Source organism: Podarcis erhardii (genome assembly GCF_964252035.2).
Source record: "Podarcis erhardii genome assembly, chromosome: 7".
NCBI classification, from domain to species: Eukaryota; Metazoa; Chordata; class Lepidosauria; order Squamata; family Lacertidae; genus Podarcis; species Podarcis erhardii.
In genome coordinates, this window is record NC_138511.1 from 60,189,316 (window position 1) to 60,209,230 (window position 19,915).

At 44.8% G+C, this 19,915-nt stretch overlaps 1 protein-coding gene and 3 long non-coding RNA genes across 20 annotated transcripts in view; 1 reads left to right on the forward strand and 3 right to left on the reverse strand.

The window, feature by feature from the left end:
* Positions 1-13,310, forward strand: part of MACF1 (microtubule actin crosslinking factor 1) — a 300,044-nt gene extending 286,734 nt beyond the window's left edge. For 8 of the 16 annotated variants that reach the window (XM_081870354.1, XM_081870341.1, XM_081870342.1 and 5 more), the window contains 8 exons: positions 585-659; positions 1,427-1,444; positions 4,363-4,480; positions 5,078-5,146; positions 7,664-7,875; positions 8,460-8,570; positions 10,440-10,563; positions 11,543-13,310. In XM_081870354.1, coding sequence (XP_081726480.1) covers positions 585-659; positions 1,427-1,444; positions 4,363-4,480; positions 5,078-5,146; positions 7,664-7,875; positions 8,460-8,570; positions 10,440-10,563; positions 11,543-11,799 — 984 coding nt within the window. In that variant the 3' untranslated portion in view covers positions 11,800-13,310. The remainder of the gene's footprint in view (positions 1-584; positions 660-1,426; positions 1,445-4,362; positions 4,481-5,077; positions 5,147-7,663; positions 7,876-8,459; positions 8,571-10,439; positions 10,564-11,542) is intronic. The other 8 variants (XM_081870345.1, XM_081870343.1, XM_081870348.1 and 5 more) reach the window with 5 other exon arrangements.
* The window catches only part of LOC309346580, a 28,088-nt gene extending 11,716 nt beyond the window's left edge, over positions 1-16,372 (reverse strand). Inside the window, exon 1 of the long non-coding RNA XR_014158683.1 lies at positions 16,008-16,372. This is a non-coding gene — a long non-coding RNA (uncharacterized lncRNA). The remainder of the gene's footprint in view (positions 1-16,007) is intronic.
* LOC309346581 lies at positions 5,126-7,817 on the reverse strand. 2 transcript variants are annotated; one of them, XR_014158684.1, is made up of 3 exons: positions 7,681-7,817; positions 5,628-5,666; positions 5,126-5,265 (listed from the first exon to the last, which is right to left on the reverse strand). It is a non-coding gene; the product is annotated as an uncharacterized lncRNA (long non-coding RNA). The 2 variants fall into 2 exon arrangements; XR_014158685.1 differs by lacking the exon at positions 5,126-5,265 and having other exon boundaries at positions 5,322-5,666.
* On the reverse strand, positions 8,801-12,769 carry LOC309346582. The gene is made up of 2 exons (XR_014158686.1): positions 12,663-12,769; positions 8,801-10,387 (listed from the first exon to the last, which is right to left on the reverse strand). It is a non-coding gene; the product is annotated as an uncharacterized lncRNA (long non-coding RNA).
* Positions 16,373-19,915: the final 3,543 nt, after the last annotated feature.

Sequence of the window (19,915 nt, forward strand, 5' to 3'; positions counted from 1 at the left end):
CCCCTCTACTCTAAAGTTCAGCTGGTGCCAACCTTTGTTAAATTCCTAGGCCTGCTGGAGACCTTCCTCCTCCTTCTCCAGGCCTTCTACATTTTACATATGTAGCTGCAGAGTTCCAGAGAGTTGCTATAAAAACAGTGGGAGTTGTTTTCATGGTGATAATTGTATTTTATTGCTATGTTGTATTTTAACTTCTTGCAACCCACCCTAAGATCATTTGTGATGACAGGAGGGATATAAATCTTTAAAATATATAGTAGAACGGGATTTTGAATCTTATCTGGGGAAGGTAGTGTGGTGCAATAAGTAGACCCTCAGACTTGTTCCACTGGGGTCTTGAGTTAAAATCCCTCCTATTCAACCATGAAGCTCACCAAAACAGCCATAGTCCAGTCACCACTAATCTTCCTATCCTCACAGGGTTGTGATAAAGATAAATTGGGACAGTACTGCCCACCTTTTGCCCTTTGTGGTTTTTCGGTAGGGACTGTCTTAAAGTAAAAACAAAAAAACTTTCAAACCAGTTGGAGAGCTTTCCTGTAGTTTAGCCTAATGGAATGTCTTCTTTTCTTTCTACCCAACAGGTGACCAGGCAGGTGGCTCAGTGTAAATGCGCAAAGAGATTCCAAGTGGAGCAGATTGGAGAGAACAAATACCGGGTAAGCTGAAGGGGGCTTTGCTTGCATTGACAGTTTGGGGTTCTTCTGGCAGCCTGATGGTTTCATTGTAAAGGGTTAAAAAAAAAGTTCTCCAATTTTATTGTGGACCCCCATTTCATTTTGTGGCAGGCAACTCCATGATTGACGGGGGGGCGGGGCAGTTAGTGTTTCCTTTTGCCTGTTTTACTTTCCAGCCCTGTGTGTTCCTCTGAGATTTAAACATAGTCCTTCTGAAAATGCTCATGGGCAACTTCTGTGCTGCTTCTGTTTTTGTCTCAAGTTCTCAGAGTCTTCCACTGGCAATAGAGCCATCTAGCTTAGCTTCCCCATGTGCCTGAACTGTGTGCAATTTTAGCTGAGGTGCAAACAATCTGAGCAGCCACTTCTTGGTGGCTGCATTTTTAAGGAACAAAGTGGGGGTTATAATTATCACTTGGGTTGGCAAAATGTCTTGAGCTTGCCCTGAATTTAGCACAAGAGCGGAGTGTGTAAAATAACCAGCACTGACCCTTGTCACATTTTTAAAGTGTACAAGATCTTTGGCTTGCTTTGTTAATATAAATATGTATAAAAGGGAAGTACCAAAATGTGACATTTAGCATGCTGAGTAATGTTGAGTATACACATCAGTGGTACTTGTGGTTAACAAGACATTTTTCATAGTGATGCTCTGTTAATGCTGCTCAATGTTTTTTGTTCCCTCTCTCTCTCTCTCTCCCTCCCTCCCTCTTCTCTCTCTTTCATTTGTACTTTCTTCTCCTTTGTAGTTCTTCCTCGGCAACCAGGTACAGTGTGCCTTGCAATGCTGTCTCTACATCCTTTTATAGATTGTTTCCCTTAAAAGAATCGCATGTGTTGTCCCTTTACAAACTGATATTTTCATTGCTATGGGTGGTTGTGCTGGTGTGGATGCTGTGGTAAGAGCTTGTCTGTATTAACAGCCAAGATTCTGGTATACAGTGACATAATGATCAAGGAATGGAATGGAAGCAACGCTACAAATGTGCAAATGCACCCATAGTGACAGACACACACATGAGCACTCACAGAGGAACTTTCATGTGTTTTGTGTGCCAGACACTTTTTTAGAAAATTGAAACTCTTGGTAGTGAAGCAGCCTTCGCCAACTTTGTGCCCTCCTGATGGTTTGGACTGTGACTCCAATCAACCCCGATTGTGCTAGTTGGGACTGATGAGAGTTTCAGCCCAAACTGTCTGAAGAGCACCATATTGGCAAAGTCTGCTTTAAAATAACTCATATTTGACTTCTTGTGCAACTAAGCTGGAAAACTGTGCAGGCAGGACTGAATGCCTCAAAACTGGCTAAGTCAAATTGGCTTAACTTGAACCAGGCTGTAGCCCTTGAACCAGTCTCTGAAGCCCATTGTTCAGCCATAAGATGTATTAGAGCACAATCACAGTTTGATTCTGTAAGCTCAGCCATAGTCCCACATATCTGAGAGATGTAGAGAAAGGATTCCCATTGGAGCTGAGCACTGCATAATCCTATGATTTCAGAACCTGCCACATGACTTTGCTGGTGGGGGATTGATGGATATTTTCAATCACTAGCAACTGAGGCTATGCTGTTAACCACAAAAATAAAATATCCAGAACTGACCAAGGGCACATAGAGCAGAACATACTGTGCATGCAAATCCATACCCCTGAGGCATGTGAATAGCAAGCTCATTGAGCTAATTATCATTTCCATTGTGTACCTTCAGATTTCTAATATACTTGAGGCAAGAAGACACATTTTTCTTGCAGCTCCTCACAAGTTTGGTCCTTCCACTGTAACATCAGAGCAAGATACCAGCAGGATACCTAGTTCTCTTGGTTCTTCCAGGAGGTGTAACTTCTGTGCCTCTTTCACAGAGTTGAAATTCTTGCAATGTATTCTGTATACCAGTATCTGGATGCCTTCCAATTAATTTTCCACCGCTTTTGGAATGCAAGCACTGAATCCATTTGGATAATTTCCTTCCATAATTAGCACTAAAGCTTCAAGCCATCTGCATGGATCGTGTCAAATAACTCGAGGCTTCAAGAAGATAAAATGAAAAAAAATGCTTCTCATTTCCTCCTGCATAATATTTAGCCAAATCATAACTCCAGAGGGAGTTTCAGCAATGCAGAGAAGAAATACATTTTAAACTTGTTTTGTGAGATACGTTCTGCCCCTCAGTTGATAATATGGTAGGAAACTAATGTCTTCAGTGCCTCAATTTTGCTGGACAGGGTGGACTGTTTTTACTTCAAATGAGCCCTCAAAGCCTAACGTTATAAAAAGGACTTGAATTTCCTTGAACTGGTAGGAAAGAGCACAGTTAAAGTCTTGCTTGTTCAGAAAATCAGATGGTGAGCCAAAAACAGAGAGAAGGTCCATGCAGCTGATTGTAGTTACCTTCCCTCACTTTGTAATGTAGAAATGGGAAATTCCTCACCTGTAAAACATGACCTACTTTACCATGAGGGTGATGACAATTAAGGGCAGTGAAAAAGATTCATATAGCACTTGGCATTTCCAGTTTGCATTATGGATGCTGATCTTTGCAGAGCAGATTTCTAGTGAGGCAGGACATACTGTTTGGTCCATTGGTCAAGGCTTCAAATTGTGGAGATGTCATACTGCTAGTGGTCATTTCAGTAAATGTATTTCTGATCCTTAAGGCTACCACTTTGCAGGTTTGCACATCTCTGGCTGCTGCAATTAACTCTTCTGCGTGGTGGTGGGGATGTCATGTACCATGAAATTTATGGGTCTTCAGATCTGGTGAAGGGCTTCTCTCCTTTTTGATGAGTGATTGGTGGGATTCCGTTACTGAATTTCATGTGAATTCCAGTTGTCCTCTCTCCAGAAATGAACTGTATCAAGACTGGCATGTGGCTGAATTCGAACCATGCTCTAAACAACAACACCCCCAAGTCCTTTGTTGGGAAATTGCTCAAAAGTTTGAAGTTCTGGCTTTATTTCATCTTCTGCATAACACAATGGTTACAGTTGGCCCAGAGACAAATGGGCAAGCCTTTAAGGGAGCACAATAGATGTGCAAACACTGCAGAGGAGTTATTTCTTGGGCACTACCTCACCCTGAGTCCTCTTTGGTCCATAGCATAGCCTGGTCCATAGCAACTGTCTAGCCGTTGATCTCCAGGGCAGTCTCTGGCAGGAAGAGAGAAAAGGCCTTTCCCATCACCTACTGCTTGGCTGATTCATTTTAACCTGAAATGCTTCCAGGAATGGGCTATGGGGTCTTTTGAGCACAGAACAGGTCCCTGCCACTGAGCTGAGGTAGCTCCAGCAAACAAGGGTGCACCTCCTTCATTTTCATTTAGTTAAATTAGCAGTGCATTAAAATGGATCCACTCTGGTTTTATTAACATCATCATCATCACCATTATTCATTCATATACCGCTTATAGACTTCTAAGTGGTTTACAAAGCATGAAAACCAGTTATACAAACATTTAAAATATAAACATCCATAATAAACCCATTTAGACATTTAAAAAATTATATTTCTTAAAAGCAGCTAGTAGGTTCAGGAGAGAGGCCCCAGTGTCAAAGCCCATCCTGCTGCAGTCCCCCTCCTGAAGCGGCCCTGTGCTGCCACCTTTCTTTTTTAATTGCAAGGTGTCTTTGGGGCTCTTTTGTGGGTGCTCATCTAAACCATTTCCCCCTCTGCTGCTCCCTCCACAGTTTGGCGATTCGCAGCAACTGCGGCTGGTCCGTATCCTGCGTAGCACAGTCATGGTTCGCGTTGGTGGAGGATGGATGGCCCTGGATGAGTTTTTAGTGAAGAACGATCCTTGCAGAGGTAAGAAATGGAGAGTGATTCTTAACAAACTTGGGGCTCTTAACCTCCCCCAGTGTAAGGCTGTGAGGTGTCTGCCATTAAAAGTGAGTGGGCCAGGACCACCCATGGAGCACAGCCCAGCCCAGCCCAGCCCAGCAGGAAGTCTTCTTGAGGTCAGTCAAAAGATCAGCCTAGCCAAGGACTTCTTGAGGTGGGTGACCTGTGTTGATGAGTGGGAGAGAAGTGCCAGTGAGGTTCTGTGTTGCAAACACCATGATATCTTGGGCAGACCCTAGTCCATCCTGAATGTCAGCATAAGTACCAATAAGTACTTGACTAGGACTTCCTATGTAACACTCACATGTTGCGGGGGGGGGGGGAGAAGTAGAATCCATAAGAGCCCCCACCCTCCCACCCACCTCTTCACATCTGTGGGCTGAGCTCTCTTCTCGTACCCTTTCCATTTTTCCTCTAAAATGGCTGCCCTGCATGCCAGCCAGCGTGTAAGAGACTTCTCCTTGCCTTTTTCCTCCTCCTCCTCCTCCCCTTTGACCCCCACTGCTGTTTATTTTTCCTTCTCTATCTTTTCTTTGTATATATGTATTTTCTTTATTCTAGTTCACCACCCGGGAAGTAAAATAAAACGCTCTGATTCCAGCTCTTCGATTGCCAGTCAGTCTCCGATAGGTTGGCGGTTTTTCTTGGCTTCCTCTCACTACTACTCCTCCACTTGTTGGGAATGGCTTTGCTTCTCTAACCTGCCTTGATCTTCCCCATCATCCCCTCTGGTCCAGAATAGTACTTTGCTGTAGTAAAGGGCATGGGGTGGGGGCAGAGAGACAGACAAAGACCTTTGGGGGGGGGCTGGTTTGGGCTGAAAGCTGCAAGTTGAGTAGGCTTCACAGCCCCTGCCTCATCTTGTTCCTGTCTGTCACATTGGCCCTGAAATCACCATTCACTTTTTCCCAGGGGTTGCAACATGTATCCTCTGCACCAGCTTATGCTCGCAGCCGCCTTGATGGGTTCAGCTGAGCAAGAGCAGCTTGCCCCGAGTGAGGAGCAGGGATTTGGGCCCTGGTTCAACACCAGACTAGCTTCCTTTCTTGCCTTGCCTGCATCTCCCTCAATCCCAAAAAAAATTCCTCCCCTTTTCTATTATATCATTTACCTTTTCTCCTGGAAATTGCCTGTAAGTAAATATGGTGTTCTGTAAGACAAAAGGCTGATGTTAGAGGCTTGTGAGGGAATGGCTACCCACCCAACCCTCCAGCCTGCAGTCTGGGCCCCCTTCCTTTGAAGACAGGTTATTCCTTTTGGCCTGTGGCTGTTGGGTGGCCATTTTCCCCTTCCCTCCTATGATAGTTTGTCTGAATGCGGCTGCATGCTGCCATGTTGTAAAACATCTGGGATAGTCTTCGCAAGTCAGTGCTTTCCAGATGTTTTGGACTATAACACTCATCATTCCCAGCTAGCATGCACCATGAAAGATGGGGCTGATGGGAGTTGTAGTTCAAAGCATCTGAGGGCCTAGGGTTCAAGAAAGCTTCTCTAGGATTTGTTTCTTGATTGCCTCTTGGTACTGCTGATTCTTCCGTTCCTGGTGCTGCTCTTGAGCACTCCTGCTAGGCGTCCGCAGATTGTTCTGATGCAATCCTAGGGGTGCTTCCAGATGGGGGTTTATCATGGAATCAGCGCACCTGATGCATGCAAGTGTTTTACAGAGTCCACACAACATTGTTAGCATCAAAAAGCCAGCTTTTACCAACTCTGAATTTGATCTTACTGGGGAAAATCTGATAAATATATATATAAACCCAGTTACCAACAACCCACTTGCGGTATCTCAATAGCTCGTTTGCAAGCTAAGCCCCTCTCTGGAAGTCCCCTTGGCAGCTGCAATTGCTTGTCTTGGGGTGGATAATGTGTGAAATCTCCAGCTGCCCCTTTTTCTGCCTGGCAAGGCTTTATGCATGGTGCCTTGCTCACTTAACAAAACTGCTCCTTGCTGTGTGTATCTGTTTGTTAGGTTTGTTGCTGTTTTTCCTGTAAAACTGAAGAATATGCTCGCTGTTTTGCTATGAAGCAGGTGGTATAATTGCAGAGGAAGGAAACTGAAAATTGGGGAAGGGGTGTATCTCAGTGGGAGAGCAACTGCTCTGCCCGCAGGTGGTCCTAGCTAGGTTCAGTCCCTGATGGTATCTCCAGGTAGGGCTGGAAGAGACTCCTGCCAGAAATTATGGAGAGCCACTGCCGGTCAGTGTACGCAATGCTAAGCTATGGGGATCAATGATCTGACACAATATAAAGCAGCTTCCTATGTTCCTGTATCCTGGTTGCAAATTTTAAGTCAGGTTTATTTCCTTCCATTTCTTGAGAATCAGGTGAAAATGAATTGAGAGCTCTTTGGACGACACTTTGTTTCCCAGACCTCTTGCCACATAAACTTAGCTAAGTGTGCTGTGCCAGCAGCTGAGCAAGCTCTGCTTTGGGTCAGCAAGCTTCCCACAGCTGGGGGGGGGGGGTCATAGAATTGTAGAGTTGGGAGGAAACCCAAGGGTCATCTATTCACCCCTGCAATGCAGGAATCTTTTGCTCAGTCTGGGGCTTGAACCCACGACCTTGAGATTAAGAGTCTCATGTTCTGCTGACTAAGCTATTCCAGAATTCTTTGGTGCTGAACTGAGACTGGGTAAAGGAGACTCCCCCCACTCCAGAGGATCCTTCACTAGCCTGTAAAGCAGATTGTACAGAAGGATGTGAGTAATAGATGGCGTTGGTGGTATAGACGAGACGGGCGCTGTCTATACGTGCTTAGAGGTTGCATATCTGAGTCCTTTCAAAAGTGTATGGACTTGCCCTGGTGCAGGCTGAAACACCACTGCTCTGAATGATGTTTGTGGTGGGGGCTTCTATATGAGCTACAGAATGCTCCTAGATCTTCCCCCTCCTAGGAAGACTTTTCCTCTCTATCATGAGACTTTTAAGCTGCTGCTGGTGAGAAGCAAAGTGAGAAGACCAAGGGGTCTCTCTCACAGAAAATTAACTGGAAGGAGGAGGAAAGAATCCAAAGCACACCCCAGCAAGCCTGCACCAGGGAGTTAGAAGCATCTGGCTTTGCCTGGCTTTGCCATCTGTTTATATTTCAGTCTCTGGTTTCTTTGGCTTTTTTTTCCTTCATGTTTTATGGTGGTTCCTTTCCTACAGCTCGAGGAAGAACTAACCTTGAACTTCGAGAGAAATTCATTCTCCCAGAGGGAGCTTCTCAGGGAATGGCGCCATTCCGGTCCAGGGGGCGCAGGTCAAAGCCCTCCTCTCGGGCAGCCTCCCCAACGCGGTCCAGCTCAAGCGCCAGCCAGAGCAACCACAGCTGCACTTCGATGCCCTCCTCCCCAGCCACACCTGCAAGCGGGACAAAGGTGAGAGGGCTTCTTTAACCATTAAAAATGGCTTCTGTCACTCAGTTGCTCCAGGACAAGTACAGGCCTCTGAGTGTCCATTGGGGCCTGTCCACAGAGGACAGAACTTTCAGGGTCACTCAAACATTTATTTCTGCCCACGATGACAATGAAATGCTGTCACATCCAGGTGGGTAGAGTGAAATGGCGGAGTTCCTCTTCCCCTCCCCTCCCCTCCCCCAAATTACACCTGTCTGTGTCTCATTTTAATTTTTGGGCCATCCCTGGCTTGTTTTCTTGGCTTCTGTGATCCTAAGAGTTTTTCTCCCACGGCGCTTGGCCTGGGTGAGATGGCCACGTTGGCAGTGGGCACAGAGCACAACCCCTACTTGTGTAACTCTCATCTCGTCGCCCATTTTGTATGTTTCCTTTCATTACCTGTTGGGTTTGTTTTTCTATTTTATTTTAGGGTTTATTTACTTTTCTGTTTTTATTTTCCTTCCATCCTGTACACCTCCCTCCCCGCCCCATCCCTCCTTTGCTTTCACTCCCTTCCCCCTTCCCTCCCTCTCCCTCAATTTCTCTTTGGATTTTCCATTTCACAGACTCCGCATCACTTCACTCGCAGTTATGACAAACCCTGGTTGGTAAACAGCAAGGCAGGTACCCCTTTGAGGGGCTACGATAATGCTGACCTCCACCTGTCTGCTTCTGAGGTAGAGTATGGCTTACATGGGCCAGTCCCTGTTGCAAAAGGAGGAGCCCCCTTGGCTTCCTTTTCCCCTCTCTTAATGCTTTCCTTGTTATAACAGCGCTTGATAACACCTCTTTCCATGCTAGGGCTGCTGCTGTGTTGCTCATGGGGCTTCTAACTCTGGTTTCTTAAAGACAAAAAGATTTGTTCTTCGAAATACTCTTTCAAAACCAACAGAACTTTAACACACAGTTTGCAGCCAGTTTGTGTTGAAACAACAAACATTTTCCCAGGAGTTCAAAGTGAGAAAATCTTTCAAGTTTTGGGCTGTTTTAGAACATTAAATGAAAGAGATATGATAGAGGAGGATATCACTTAAAAGTCAGGAGTCATGAATAAAACAGCCGAGTTAACACTTTGAAAATCAGTGCCTGTGCCTGTATAGAAACCCCTCAATTTGTCATCCCACATACGATGCAGGTGAGAATGTTGGGAGGGGAGAAGCTTCTTAGAAACATCTGCCTGGCTGCTCTTGGAGGTAGGAGGCTGGGTTAGATGGACATCCTTTTCCCTCCCTCCCTCCCTCCCACCAGGGCAGTTCTTACAGTCATGGGAATGTAAGTCCCAACCAAACAGGAGGATTTGGGGTGGTATTAATGATGGGCTATCAGGTTGGTGTCCATATAAGTTGCTCAGACCTGAAATGATTGTTGCTTCAGTTTGCTTTTCTCCAACTGGGTGCCCTCCAGATGTCTTAGATGACACACTGTGCTGGTGATCAGAGTCATACTCCAAAATATTTGGAAGGCAACAAGTTGGTGAAGCTGTTTTCGGAACATAGGATGCTGCCTGAGTCCATCTAGCCCAGTGTTGTCAACACAGGCTGGCAGCAGCTCTCCAGAGTCTCTGGCAGGAGTCTTTCCCAGGCCTACCTGGAGCCTTTTTTGGGGCCTGGGCCTGGGACCTTCTGCATGTGCAAAGCATGTGCTTTAGATTAAGCATTTCCCTGCTTTGCGCCACTAGAAAGGCAGAGACAGTTGGTGCACCAGCAATGGACTCCCTCTTCACATCTAGTGCTTGGAAACTGGAGTTGGGAGGATGCTTTTTCCTCCAGTTTTTCCTCCCACTGAAATAGTAGCTGGCATCCTGCTCTGCACCTGCTTTAAAGAGGCTGATGGGAGCTGCAGCTGTGGTGTCCAAAATGAGCAGGATTCCACCCACTCCAGTACCGAGCTGCTCTCTGTCCTGCTTCTTCCATGGGGCACAAGTAGAACAGTTCAGGGCCAAGTGGTTCCCCTGCTCTTTCTAGACAGGGGTGTGATGACTTGGACTAAACCTCACCAAAGGTGCCTTCTTGCTGCTCATGCTCAAGTGCTCAGGAGCTTCTTTTCTGCCCTTTTTAGAGACGGCAAGGACAGGGGTCCAATTAATGAGCCTGCCATCCAGCACTGGGTGGTAAAGAGGACTAATAGCAGCGAATGGCCTTCTTGGTGTGTCTTGTCTGTCTGCTTCTCTTCTTGGCCCACAGCACCTTAAAGGTCATAAGGAACATGGGGTGGGTGGGCAGGCAGCCTTGTAAATGTGTTCATGTCCACTAGCAGAAAGCAAAATGGGCAGGTGAAGAGCTGGATGTCCACAGAAGTTCCCAAGTGGGACTTCTTGGCTACAGCAGCCACAATTCAGTCTTTCTGGGTTCTTGTTTATTAACTGTTGAGCCCCTCTGTGATTCATGGGGAGGGGACAGCAGGGCTTGATGCTCCTTCATTCCTTGTTGACCTTTAAGATGCAGTGGGGGCTGCAGTCTGGCTGCTGGAGTGCAGGGATCCTCTCAACCAGCACCTGTTTAGGAAGCAAATGATGACTGTTGAGATAAACGTCTCTTTCTCCCAAGGTTGTTCCCTCTTCAAGCAGCAAGCTGAAGCGACCCACTTTCCACTCCAGCCGGACTTCTCTCGCTGGTGACACCAGTAACAGCTCCTCGCCAGTGTCTTCAGGTGCCAAAACTAGTCGGGCTGGTAAGTGCCTTTCTGGAAGTGACAAAGTCCCTGCTTGTATGCTGCATGTATTGCCTTTTCATTCTTTCTTTTGTAAATCACTTCGGGGCTTCCTTTGGTTGTGGGAAACAATGAACAAATTCAGTAAACTGAACAGGTCAACACAGGAGTGGGACTTGGGTCAAGGTGCTCTGAGTTTCAGCCTCTACTTCTGTTAGGTGGGATGAGTAATTCCAGCCTCCCTGATGAAGCTTACTTCCAGCGGGGGTGGGCTGGGGGCTCCTGCTGCTAACAGTCTTCACTCTGCCCTTGTAAGCCTCAAGTGTACTTGCAGCTGGTTTTCTGTGCTCTTAAGAGCATGACCATTTCTCTGTGTGCACCAGTCAACGGGTCAGAGCTATTGCAGGTGGCGCCAACTGGAAGTTCAGCACACTTTCACTATAGCCAATTCCATTTATGCAAAGTTTTATTATTTTAGCCCGCAACCCTGCCCCCACATAGCTGTGCATAAGCCCTATTGCACTCAGTGGGACTTCTGAGTAGAAATATATACAGGATACGCAGGAGCTTTTTGTTGAGAAATTAATAGCAAGTGAAAGCCGCCATGCTTCAGTGATTCCTCCAAGACATAAGGAAGCCCACACATGACCCCGCCTGGCCACAAAGTGGAATGAAGCACTGATGATAATACAGCAACATCAGCTGACTGTCACCCCCACTGGCTGCGAGGCAGTTCCAGAGCAAGGGGTATCTCTAGAGAGTGTAGTACACTGAAATAGGTTCAGCTATGTTGTGGGGAGGGCCTGACTGCTCAGGCATCAACTGCTTGTGGTAGGTGTGAGAGCCGCCATTCTAGCACACACAGAGGATGTCTAAAGGGAAGGTGGCATCTAGCTGGAAAACAAGATGGGGGCTGCCCTCGAGGGACGGAGGAATAGCATGTTGTAAGGCCTTCCTGGGCTTCCATGGTGGTGATGGACACATCTGTTTTACTTTTCAGATCCTAAGAAAACAAGCAGTCGCCCTCAGAGCCGGGCAGGGAGCCGTGCCGGCAGCCGCGCCAGCAGCCGGCGGGGCAGCGACGCATCTGACTTTGACCTCCTAGAGACACAGTCAGCCTGCTCAGACACTTCCGAAAGCAGCGCAACGGGGGGGCAGGGCAGCTCCCGACGGGGCATGGCAAAGCCCTCCAAAATCCCCACCATGTCTAAGAAAGCGACCACAGCCACCCCCAAGACGCCAGGCCCCAAGAGATAATAATAAGACCCCATGCACACATCTACACATACACACACACAAAAAAAAAAACCTGTGTCCATTTTTTAACCCTGCTTCATACATTGGATGTATATTTATTCTACATGGGAGAAATTATATTGTTAAAAATGTAAAAGATTAATTGTGTTATGAAGCTGCCTTATTTTGTTCTGTTAATTTTCTTTTTTTGTAAGTTACTATTTTCATGTGAATATTTATGTAGATAAAACTTGCCTTCTGGTGACCTCCTTAGCGCTGGGAGGGCCCAGGGAAAAAAAATGAAATGTGGGAGAGAATAGAAGCAAGCAAAAGGTCAAGATGTGAAAATGTAAAAACAAAAAGTTAAAAAAAATTATATAAATAGGATTTCTGTGCAGTGCAGGAAGTGATCCTGCTTTATCGTTTAGGATTATTTCCTAAATGCATCTTTATAAAAACTTAACTTGCTGTCTCAGCAAGGTAAATTATATTTAAAAGCAACACCTGAATATCCAGCAGTGTTCAAGGAATTCTTTCTCTCTCTCTCTCTCTCTCTCTCTCTCTCTCTCTCTCTCTTTTTTTTTTTTTTTTTTTTTTTTGTAAATCATGGATACCTCAAAAAGAGAGAAATGTGAGGTGAATGGGATCTGGGGCTTCTGTTTCCAGTTTTTAAAAGAAATCATTGTGGTTTTACCTGAAGATAAAGTGGAGTAAGTTTGAACTAATAAATTAAAAAAAAATTGCACACACGCTACATACAAGTAAAGATGTTCACTAAAATGCTGTATTTAGCGAAATGAAAGTACTGTCAGCCGCTGAGCTTTTAAAGAACTAATACTATGTTTTCAATATTTTACACTTGAAGCTCTCCAGTAGCATCATACCTGTGTGGACGATGCCTGGGGTTGGGGCACACACAGCAAAACCTTTGAGCAGTGGAGCCAAAGAGGGGAGTTCCCACAAAATTTGGTTCTTCTCTCACATTGCTGTTAAAACAAAAAAAACTGACTTCACTTTTTAGTTCACGAACTGCTATTTAACTGCATTGTTTCCTATTTATTGTCTCAACTGGTTAATGCCACTTCTGACCATACTGACGTCCAAGAGGCCCCTCCACACTCCAGGGGAGAAGACGACGACAGAGCTGCCTTCAACACGCACAGGAGCTTGTTCTTGGGAATTTTAAAGCGCATCACCAGCAGCCCCACTTGTGCGCCGCCCCCTCTGCCCCCCAGCTCGCTTTTATATGATCATTTTTTCCATTGTGGAGGGGAGAAGAAGGGGAGGGATGTTTTAAAAAGTAAAGCCAACTTTGGGACAGTAAAGAAGGGGGAGGGGCAGGGAGTTGGGGGCTACTTGGTCTTCCTGTATTTATTAACTTTTGCTCTTTCCCCTGCTCTGACTGACCATATTGCTGTGTGATTCTCTCAGTTGGTTTAATTGAGCCAGAACCTGAAGCTCTACCAATGAATTGTTTAAAAAAAGAAGACACTTTTTGTATTAAAATTGCTTGCAGTAATAATAAAAAGAAACTTGCCTCTTTTTTATTCCATGGAAGAAGCCACTGGATTAGCATTAAGAGTACAGGTGTGTCTTCCCAGCCAATCACTTCTCCTCTGGCACAGAATAGAGCTGCCTGTTTTCTCTGTGATTATTTGTTCGAATGCAGTGGTTCCAAAACTCTTTTTGAGCCTCCACTTCTGTAAGATCATGCCCTATAAAAAACATTCAGAATGACCCACTATGGAAGACAACAAAATTCAAAACAGTGACAATTAATTGCACATTTATTCAAAATTCAATTAAAACTATTTAGCTTAATTCAACAAAATTGATGAACTTCCAGTGGTATCAGCTTTCCAAACCCTTGCCTCTTACCAATCCCCTAGGTAATCCCACTGCCTCCCAGGGGGCAGTACCCCACCCCATTTGGGAACCACTTCCAAACCATAGAAACCAACAGATGTGTACCAGACAACCACAAATTATGGGCAAGTTAACCAGTCCACTGTCTCCTAAAGGGTCTCTGCAGTAAGAGAGACCAACTCACCATGCTCCTGGCTGTTGCGCTTCTAAAGGGATGATGTTCCATCTGCTTTGCCCTTTCAAAGCACAGGAGGGCAACTTGCAGCAGCGTTTGTTTTTGCTTTGTTATGTTGTGCAGTTGGGAAAATGGGGAAACTGGACATGTTAGGTAAATGTGTGTATGAAGCACTTAAATGACAGGCAGCATCAAGGACGTGTACAAATGATAAAAGGATAAAATGTGCTCATTTCCATACTTAAGACTGCCGAAACTATATTGGGAGCCTGTGCAAAGCCCACAAGCAGGACAGGAACACAAGAGAACTCTTCGTGGTTTCCAGCAACTAGTATTCTGAAATATTACTGCCTCTTACCATGGAGGCAGAGCATTGTTGCAGTTGATAGGCTTGTCTATTAACTTGTCCAGTCATCTTTTAAAGCCATCCATGTTGATTGACATCGCTGCCCCCTGTAGGAGTGAGTTCCATAGTTTAACTATGCATTATGTGAAGAAAGATTTTCTTTTTGTCTGTCCCAAACATTCCAACATTCAGCTTCATTAGATGTCCAAAAGTTCCAGTGTCATGAGAAGGGAGAAAAATATTCCACTTTCTCTATTATACTGCAGCCAATACAAAACACCTTCTCTGTGGTCCCACTAAGCCAATGGTGCCATGTTGTAATGGATGTAAAGATGAAAGTTTGCTGTTTCCACAGATAATTGGGCCCTGCTTTTTTCTTTTTGAGCAAAGCATTTGCATTTATGAACTTGAAATTGGCAACATGGGGTTTGGCAGTAATTATGTAGGCAATGATTATAGCAATATTCTTGTAATTTGGCAACCCTGCAAGTAAGTTGACACTGCCCTCCAGAGCTATGGAGTGCACACACTCAGTAACCCAATACTTCAATTAAAACATTTCTTTTTTTCTGGCTTTCTTGGAGCAATGCTACCGTCACAATTTCTCTGCCCTATAGAGACAGAAAGAGAACTTCAACAGGGGAGGAGAAGCAATTAGTGAGCCAATCCTTGAGCAGCGTTGGATCCTTCAGCCGGCTTCCAAAAGGGCAAGACCAGCTCACAACGCCTGTGTCCTGGCAACCATGTAAACACACAGGCCTGGAATCCAGAGCCACAACTGCCCCTTTTTAAATCAATACAAATGGGGTGGTTCTTCCAGGGCCCAACATGGAACAAGCAAACAAAGTTGTCAGTTGTTCTCCAGGCTCTGCTCCTGTGCCTTTTCAAGCAGTCTAACATCCAGAAATTGTGCTTAGGGGTAGGCTGCCACATGTAAATTTCATAGAATCATAGAGTTGGAAGAGACCACAAGGGCCATTGAGTCCAACCCCCTGCCAAGCAGGAAACACCATCAGAGCACTCCTGACATATGGTTGTCAAGCCTCTGCTTAAAGACCTCCAAAGAAGGAGACTCCACCACACTCCTTGTGAAGAGGAGATTTGGCAGGACTCTGGCATGAAAAGATGCAGCTGCTAAATTCCCTCTTATCCAAGACTGCAGCCTTTTACCTATAGGAGGAGCCCCGATCAAGGGGCAGAGCACATGCCTAGACTACACAAGGTTCCCCAGTTCTATCCCTGGCATCCCCATATCTAAAAGGCTCTCAGGTGCCAGAGCTGAGCAAGGACTTTGTTGGGGGTCTTGGAGAGCTAGACTGTCCTGGGCTGAATAGGCTAATAGTCTGGCTCAATATAAGGCACATAGATGCTCACAAGCAAGCTCAGCTTCTGAAGTTTTAAAATGCTCCTAGTCCTAGATGCACCCTTTCTCCAACAACTTCTCTTTCCACTGACTTCAGCTAATAGGTCACATGCTGAATCCTTAGTGTCATGCTCCAGGGAGATGCAGGGCTCAACTGGATTCAGGGTGCCAAAGGATCAAGTGACAGGTGCACCATCCTAGAGTACACCCCCCCCCAAAAAAAACCCCCAAGGTCATGTGGATTCCACTCTTCCCCACTTTCAGTATGGAAACCCCTGAATACTAATCCAAGTCATGCCATCTGTTTCCTACCCTTCTCTCTCCCCTTCTTCATCACCTCAGTTAATTTAAGTTTGAACCGGAAGCTCTTTGGGGGCAGAGATGCTTGTTTCCCAGCTTATGAAACACTGCTAAATTCTGTGTATGTGTATTGATGGGGCTACTTTTAATCATAATAGATAGGAAGCCAGATGTCATACCTTGAAAGATGAGCCGCTGGAACCACCTCTTCCCTGACACGCAGCAGATGAGCGTCTCTTGGACATTCTGCAAGGGAGAGCAGAAATGCATCTGAGTCTGAGGGAGGGATGGACTGGGTGGGTGCTCAACTACATGCCAGTTGGGGCCAGGGTGCAGTCAGGTCTGGGGGACTCTGAAAAATTTGACCCAGTGGGTCTGTTTCCCCCTCCAAACTGTGGCTGGGGGTGTCAACACTTACTCTGAATAATCTCTTCTCGAGGGCCCTAGCACAAATCAACTGGCAGTAGAGACTCCCACCCACCCCATACCTCTGCCTGCAGCCAAGTCCAGAGAGGCTCCACAAGGACCGGCTGCCTGCTTCACAGTGAGTCAGGCTCAGAACCCCATTGTTATGGCAACCATGGGTGCCAACTGCCCTCAGCCCCAACTGCCACTTTCAGAATGAAAGAATAGGGTGGGTTTTTGGGGGGTTGGGGTTGGGAGGGGAGTTGCTGCTGTTAGTTTCTTGTATCTTTATTTTAGATTTTGCTGTGAATTATGTGGAAATTGTTCAGTTTGGTTTTTTTTAATATTTTATTTATTGTTTAGGACTACTTTTGTTATGCTGAAGTTACATATTTTTTTCACATTGTAAGCGTGGTTTGAACTGTAGAAAGGTAGCACACAAGCATGACCATTACCTCAGGACTGCAAAACAGACAAGGTTGCCCAAAAAGGGCAAGGGAGGAAGAGGAATTTGACCAAAAATAAGTGAAATGACCCAGTCATCTGAGGGGTAAGAGTTTCGTGAAATTACCCCACCACCAAATCACTTCACTGGTTCTTTGGCATGTTTTCTTTGGAGAAAAACCAACTGAGTTCTATGGGGCTTATCTCAGTGTGTAGTTCTTTACTATAATAATAATAATTTATTATTTATACCCCGCCCATCTGGCTGGGCTTCCCCAGCCACTCTGGGCGGCTTCCCAAAAAATATTAAAATACTGTAATACATCAAACATTACTGCTCAACTTTTCCTCTCTTCCATCCATGCCCTCCCCCCTATGGAACACCTATTAAACCTTTTAAATAAAGCTGTAGAGGCACAAAATAGTTCACACTTAGCTAAAGGTCTAATACCGATCATGTGACTTTTATAACAAAAACACACCACTATCAGATCAAGAAATATAGACTAAACTAAGAAACTTACAAACCCCTTGGCTGCTACTCCACCAAATCCACACTTTTTTGGCTAGCCCAATTACCAGTATAGCAGCCACCCTTGTAATATCCCCAGAAGGACAAGGACCAGATATAACATTTATAAAATTCTACTCAGTGCATCAGTGGGTTCACTTGACCCTATCAACATGAATGCAATTTTGGCTATAACCTTGAGCCAGCTCAATGGAATGGACAAAAAACCTATTTATTTTGGTGACTGATAGAGAATTAACCTCTAGGAAGCTGGCAATGATCCATCCCAGTGCCTCACCACATTGCTGAAGGGGCTGCCCAACACCGGGTACAACTCTCCACATGAGGTGGGGATTTACAAAAACCCAGCCTTTCTGGAATGCGATATTCCAATAAATTAATAAAATAACAAAACAACAATTGGAGGTCAAACCAAGAATTAGCTTCATCAAATATATTTCAAGACAACAATCTGGATCTACATAATAAAGGATTAATAAGCCATTTAGTACAAGTGACAAGACACAACATAACCAGACACTGGAAAGACCTTGCAACACAACAATAGACAATTGGTATAAAACAGTTTGGGAACCATTCCCTCCTTGAGATATAACAAATAAACAACAGTTGACATGTGGACAGATCAAGAAAGATGGCTTTAATTTCATAACATATGCTAGTATTCCAGAAAATGAACAATCAGCATTTGGCTCAATCTGGTTGAAATAAATGTAATAAATTATAAAATAATTATATGTTATAATTAATTATAATTAAATTATAAAATAATTTAAACATAAATTATTATCTTCACTTTTAACCCCCCTCTCACTTTCATCACTATACCAAATCTTTATTGTTTCATTAGTAACACAAGAGGAAAAATGACTATTATACTCATACTGAATCTAAGCACAACCACAAGGGCTCCTGATTAGACATTTAGCCATGTGATGTTGAATGTTATCTGTTAACTCTGTTCTGTCCTGTTTCCTTTTTGCTTTCATTTAAACCAATTCACGAACCAATGTATAAGTTATAACTTATACATTGACCACTAATATTACTACAAACTTATTTTTGTGATATACAATTGACAAGAGAAGAAGAAGAAGAAGAAGAAGAAGAAGAAGAAGAAGAAGAAGAAATTGTTAATAATTAATAATAGGATTACAGGATATGGTTATTGTTGACAAATATTTTTCCTGTCTTTGTCTTTTCTCAGAATGAGTTGCCAGGGCGGGGGCAGTGAATCCATAAAAGTGTACATTGTGTCACAGACACTCTGCTGTCCACTATAATGGCACCTCCAAGTGAACAGCAAAGGAGGCAACCATTCTTTAAGATGGCAGCTTTTACAATTTCCTCAGAATTCAAACAGCACCTCATAACAGAGATTTCTGGGGGAAACAAAATGGCAGATTTTCCAGTTCCCTTCTCCATCAAAGAATATTGTTTCATCCCCCAAAATATTGCCAAAACAAAACAGTTGATATCAATGTAAGTGAAACAAACAAGAAATAGTTCAGCCAACCCTAACTTAAATATGAATTTCCTCTCATAAGTATGTGTTTAAATGTGTGTTTTGATACATACTGTATAAGCTGTCGCCAACTATGTCATGACACTCAGAGAAGTGCAAACTCCCATGTATAGCTAAGTTCTGTCCCCCCACCCCCACATTTTATCCAATATCAGGTCATTTCTTACAGGAATTTGCCAAGGTCAATTTCAGCAGGTTCCCCAAGCCTGATTAAATGTTGGGAACAGGGACTGGCCCACTCATATAATAGTGGAATTTTGAGTGATGAAATTTATGGATAGTAGTTTCAGAACAGTCTAAAACCATTATTTCCCCCTACATTGTGTCCCCCTATCCTGTTGTAGCAGAGTATGTTGACCATCATGGACTTATTGCAGAGGGGTGGGTGGGTGCCAATATAGCATTATCTTGGTATTCTGCGGGTGGTGGTGAAGAGCTTCCTGAATGGCTTACAAATGTTAGTGATGAGACATATCATAAAAGGAAAGAGCACAGGGAGAGAGGATTGTTATAAACTCAGCCTGGAGAACCAATCTGAGAAGTCCTACCAGCGCTGAGAGTTCCCGGGGAGGGTCCTCTGTCGGTCGGGAAGAAGCAGAATTGCAACCAAGCAATTCAGAGCAAGACGGTTAATAAGCCAGTTAAAACGGGATGACAAAGTTTCTGTGGGTGTGCTCACATTACCCCCTTGGAGGGCAATGAAGTTGTCTCACAGCTCTTTCCACGCTACCTGTTCATATCAGCACAGCTTACTCCCTTTGTGGCGGGGCGCGCCTTTGCTCCCTGCACAGGTGTTCACACCTTGGCCAGAGATTAATTAGGAGTGGCTTAAGGACTCCAATCGGCGTGAAGCTGCCTGGTTTGAGAAGCAACGGCTTTGAGCAGCAGTCTCTTATAACAAAGTACGGGATATCATACACGTGCATTTTGGAGAACTGCGACCACGTGTGAAAACCCCAGCACCGGACACGCAGTCAATGAACAGGAGTGTGAGTGAGCACAGCCTTAAACTCCCATCGCCCCGACAGCTAGAAATGCTGGCTGGGACTACTGGGAAATAAGAGTCCAAGAGACCCACGATACCTGCGCAGGCGGTTCTTGGTTCTTCTTGCACTCGGGACCCTTGATCGTAAGGTAGCAGCACCTGCTCGCCCAGAGAGCTCTAGTCCCCGAGATATGCC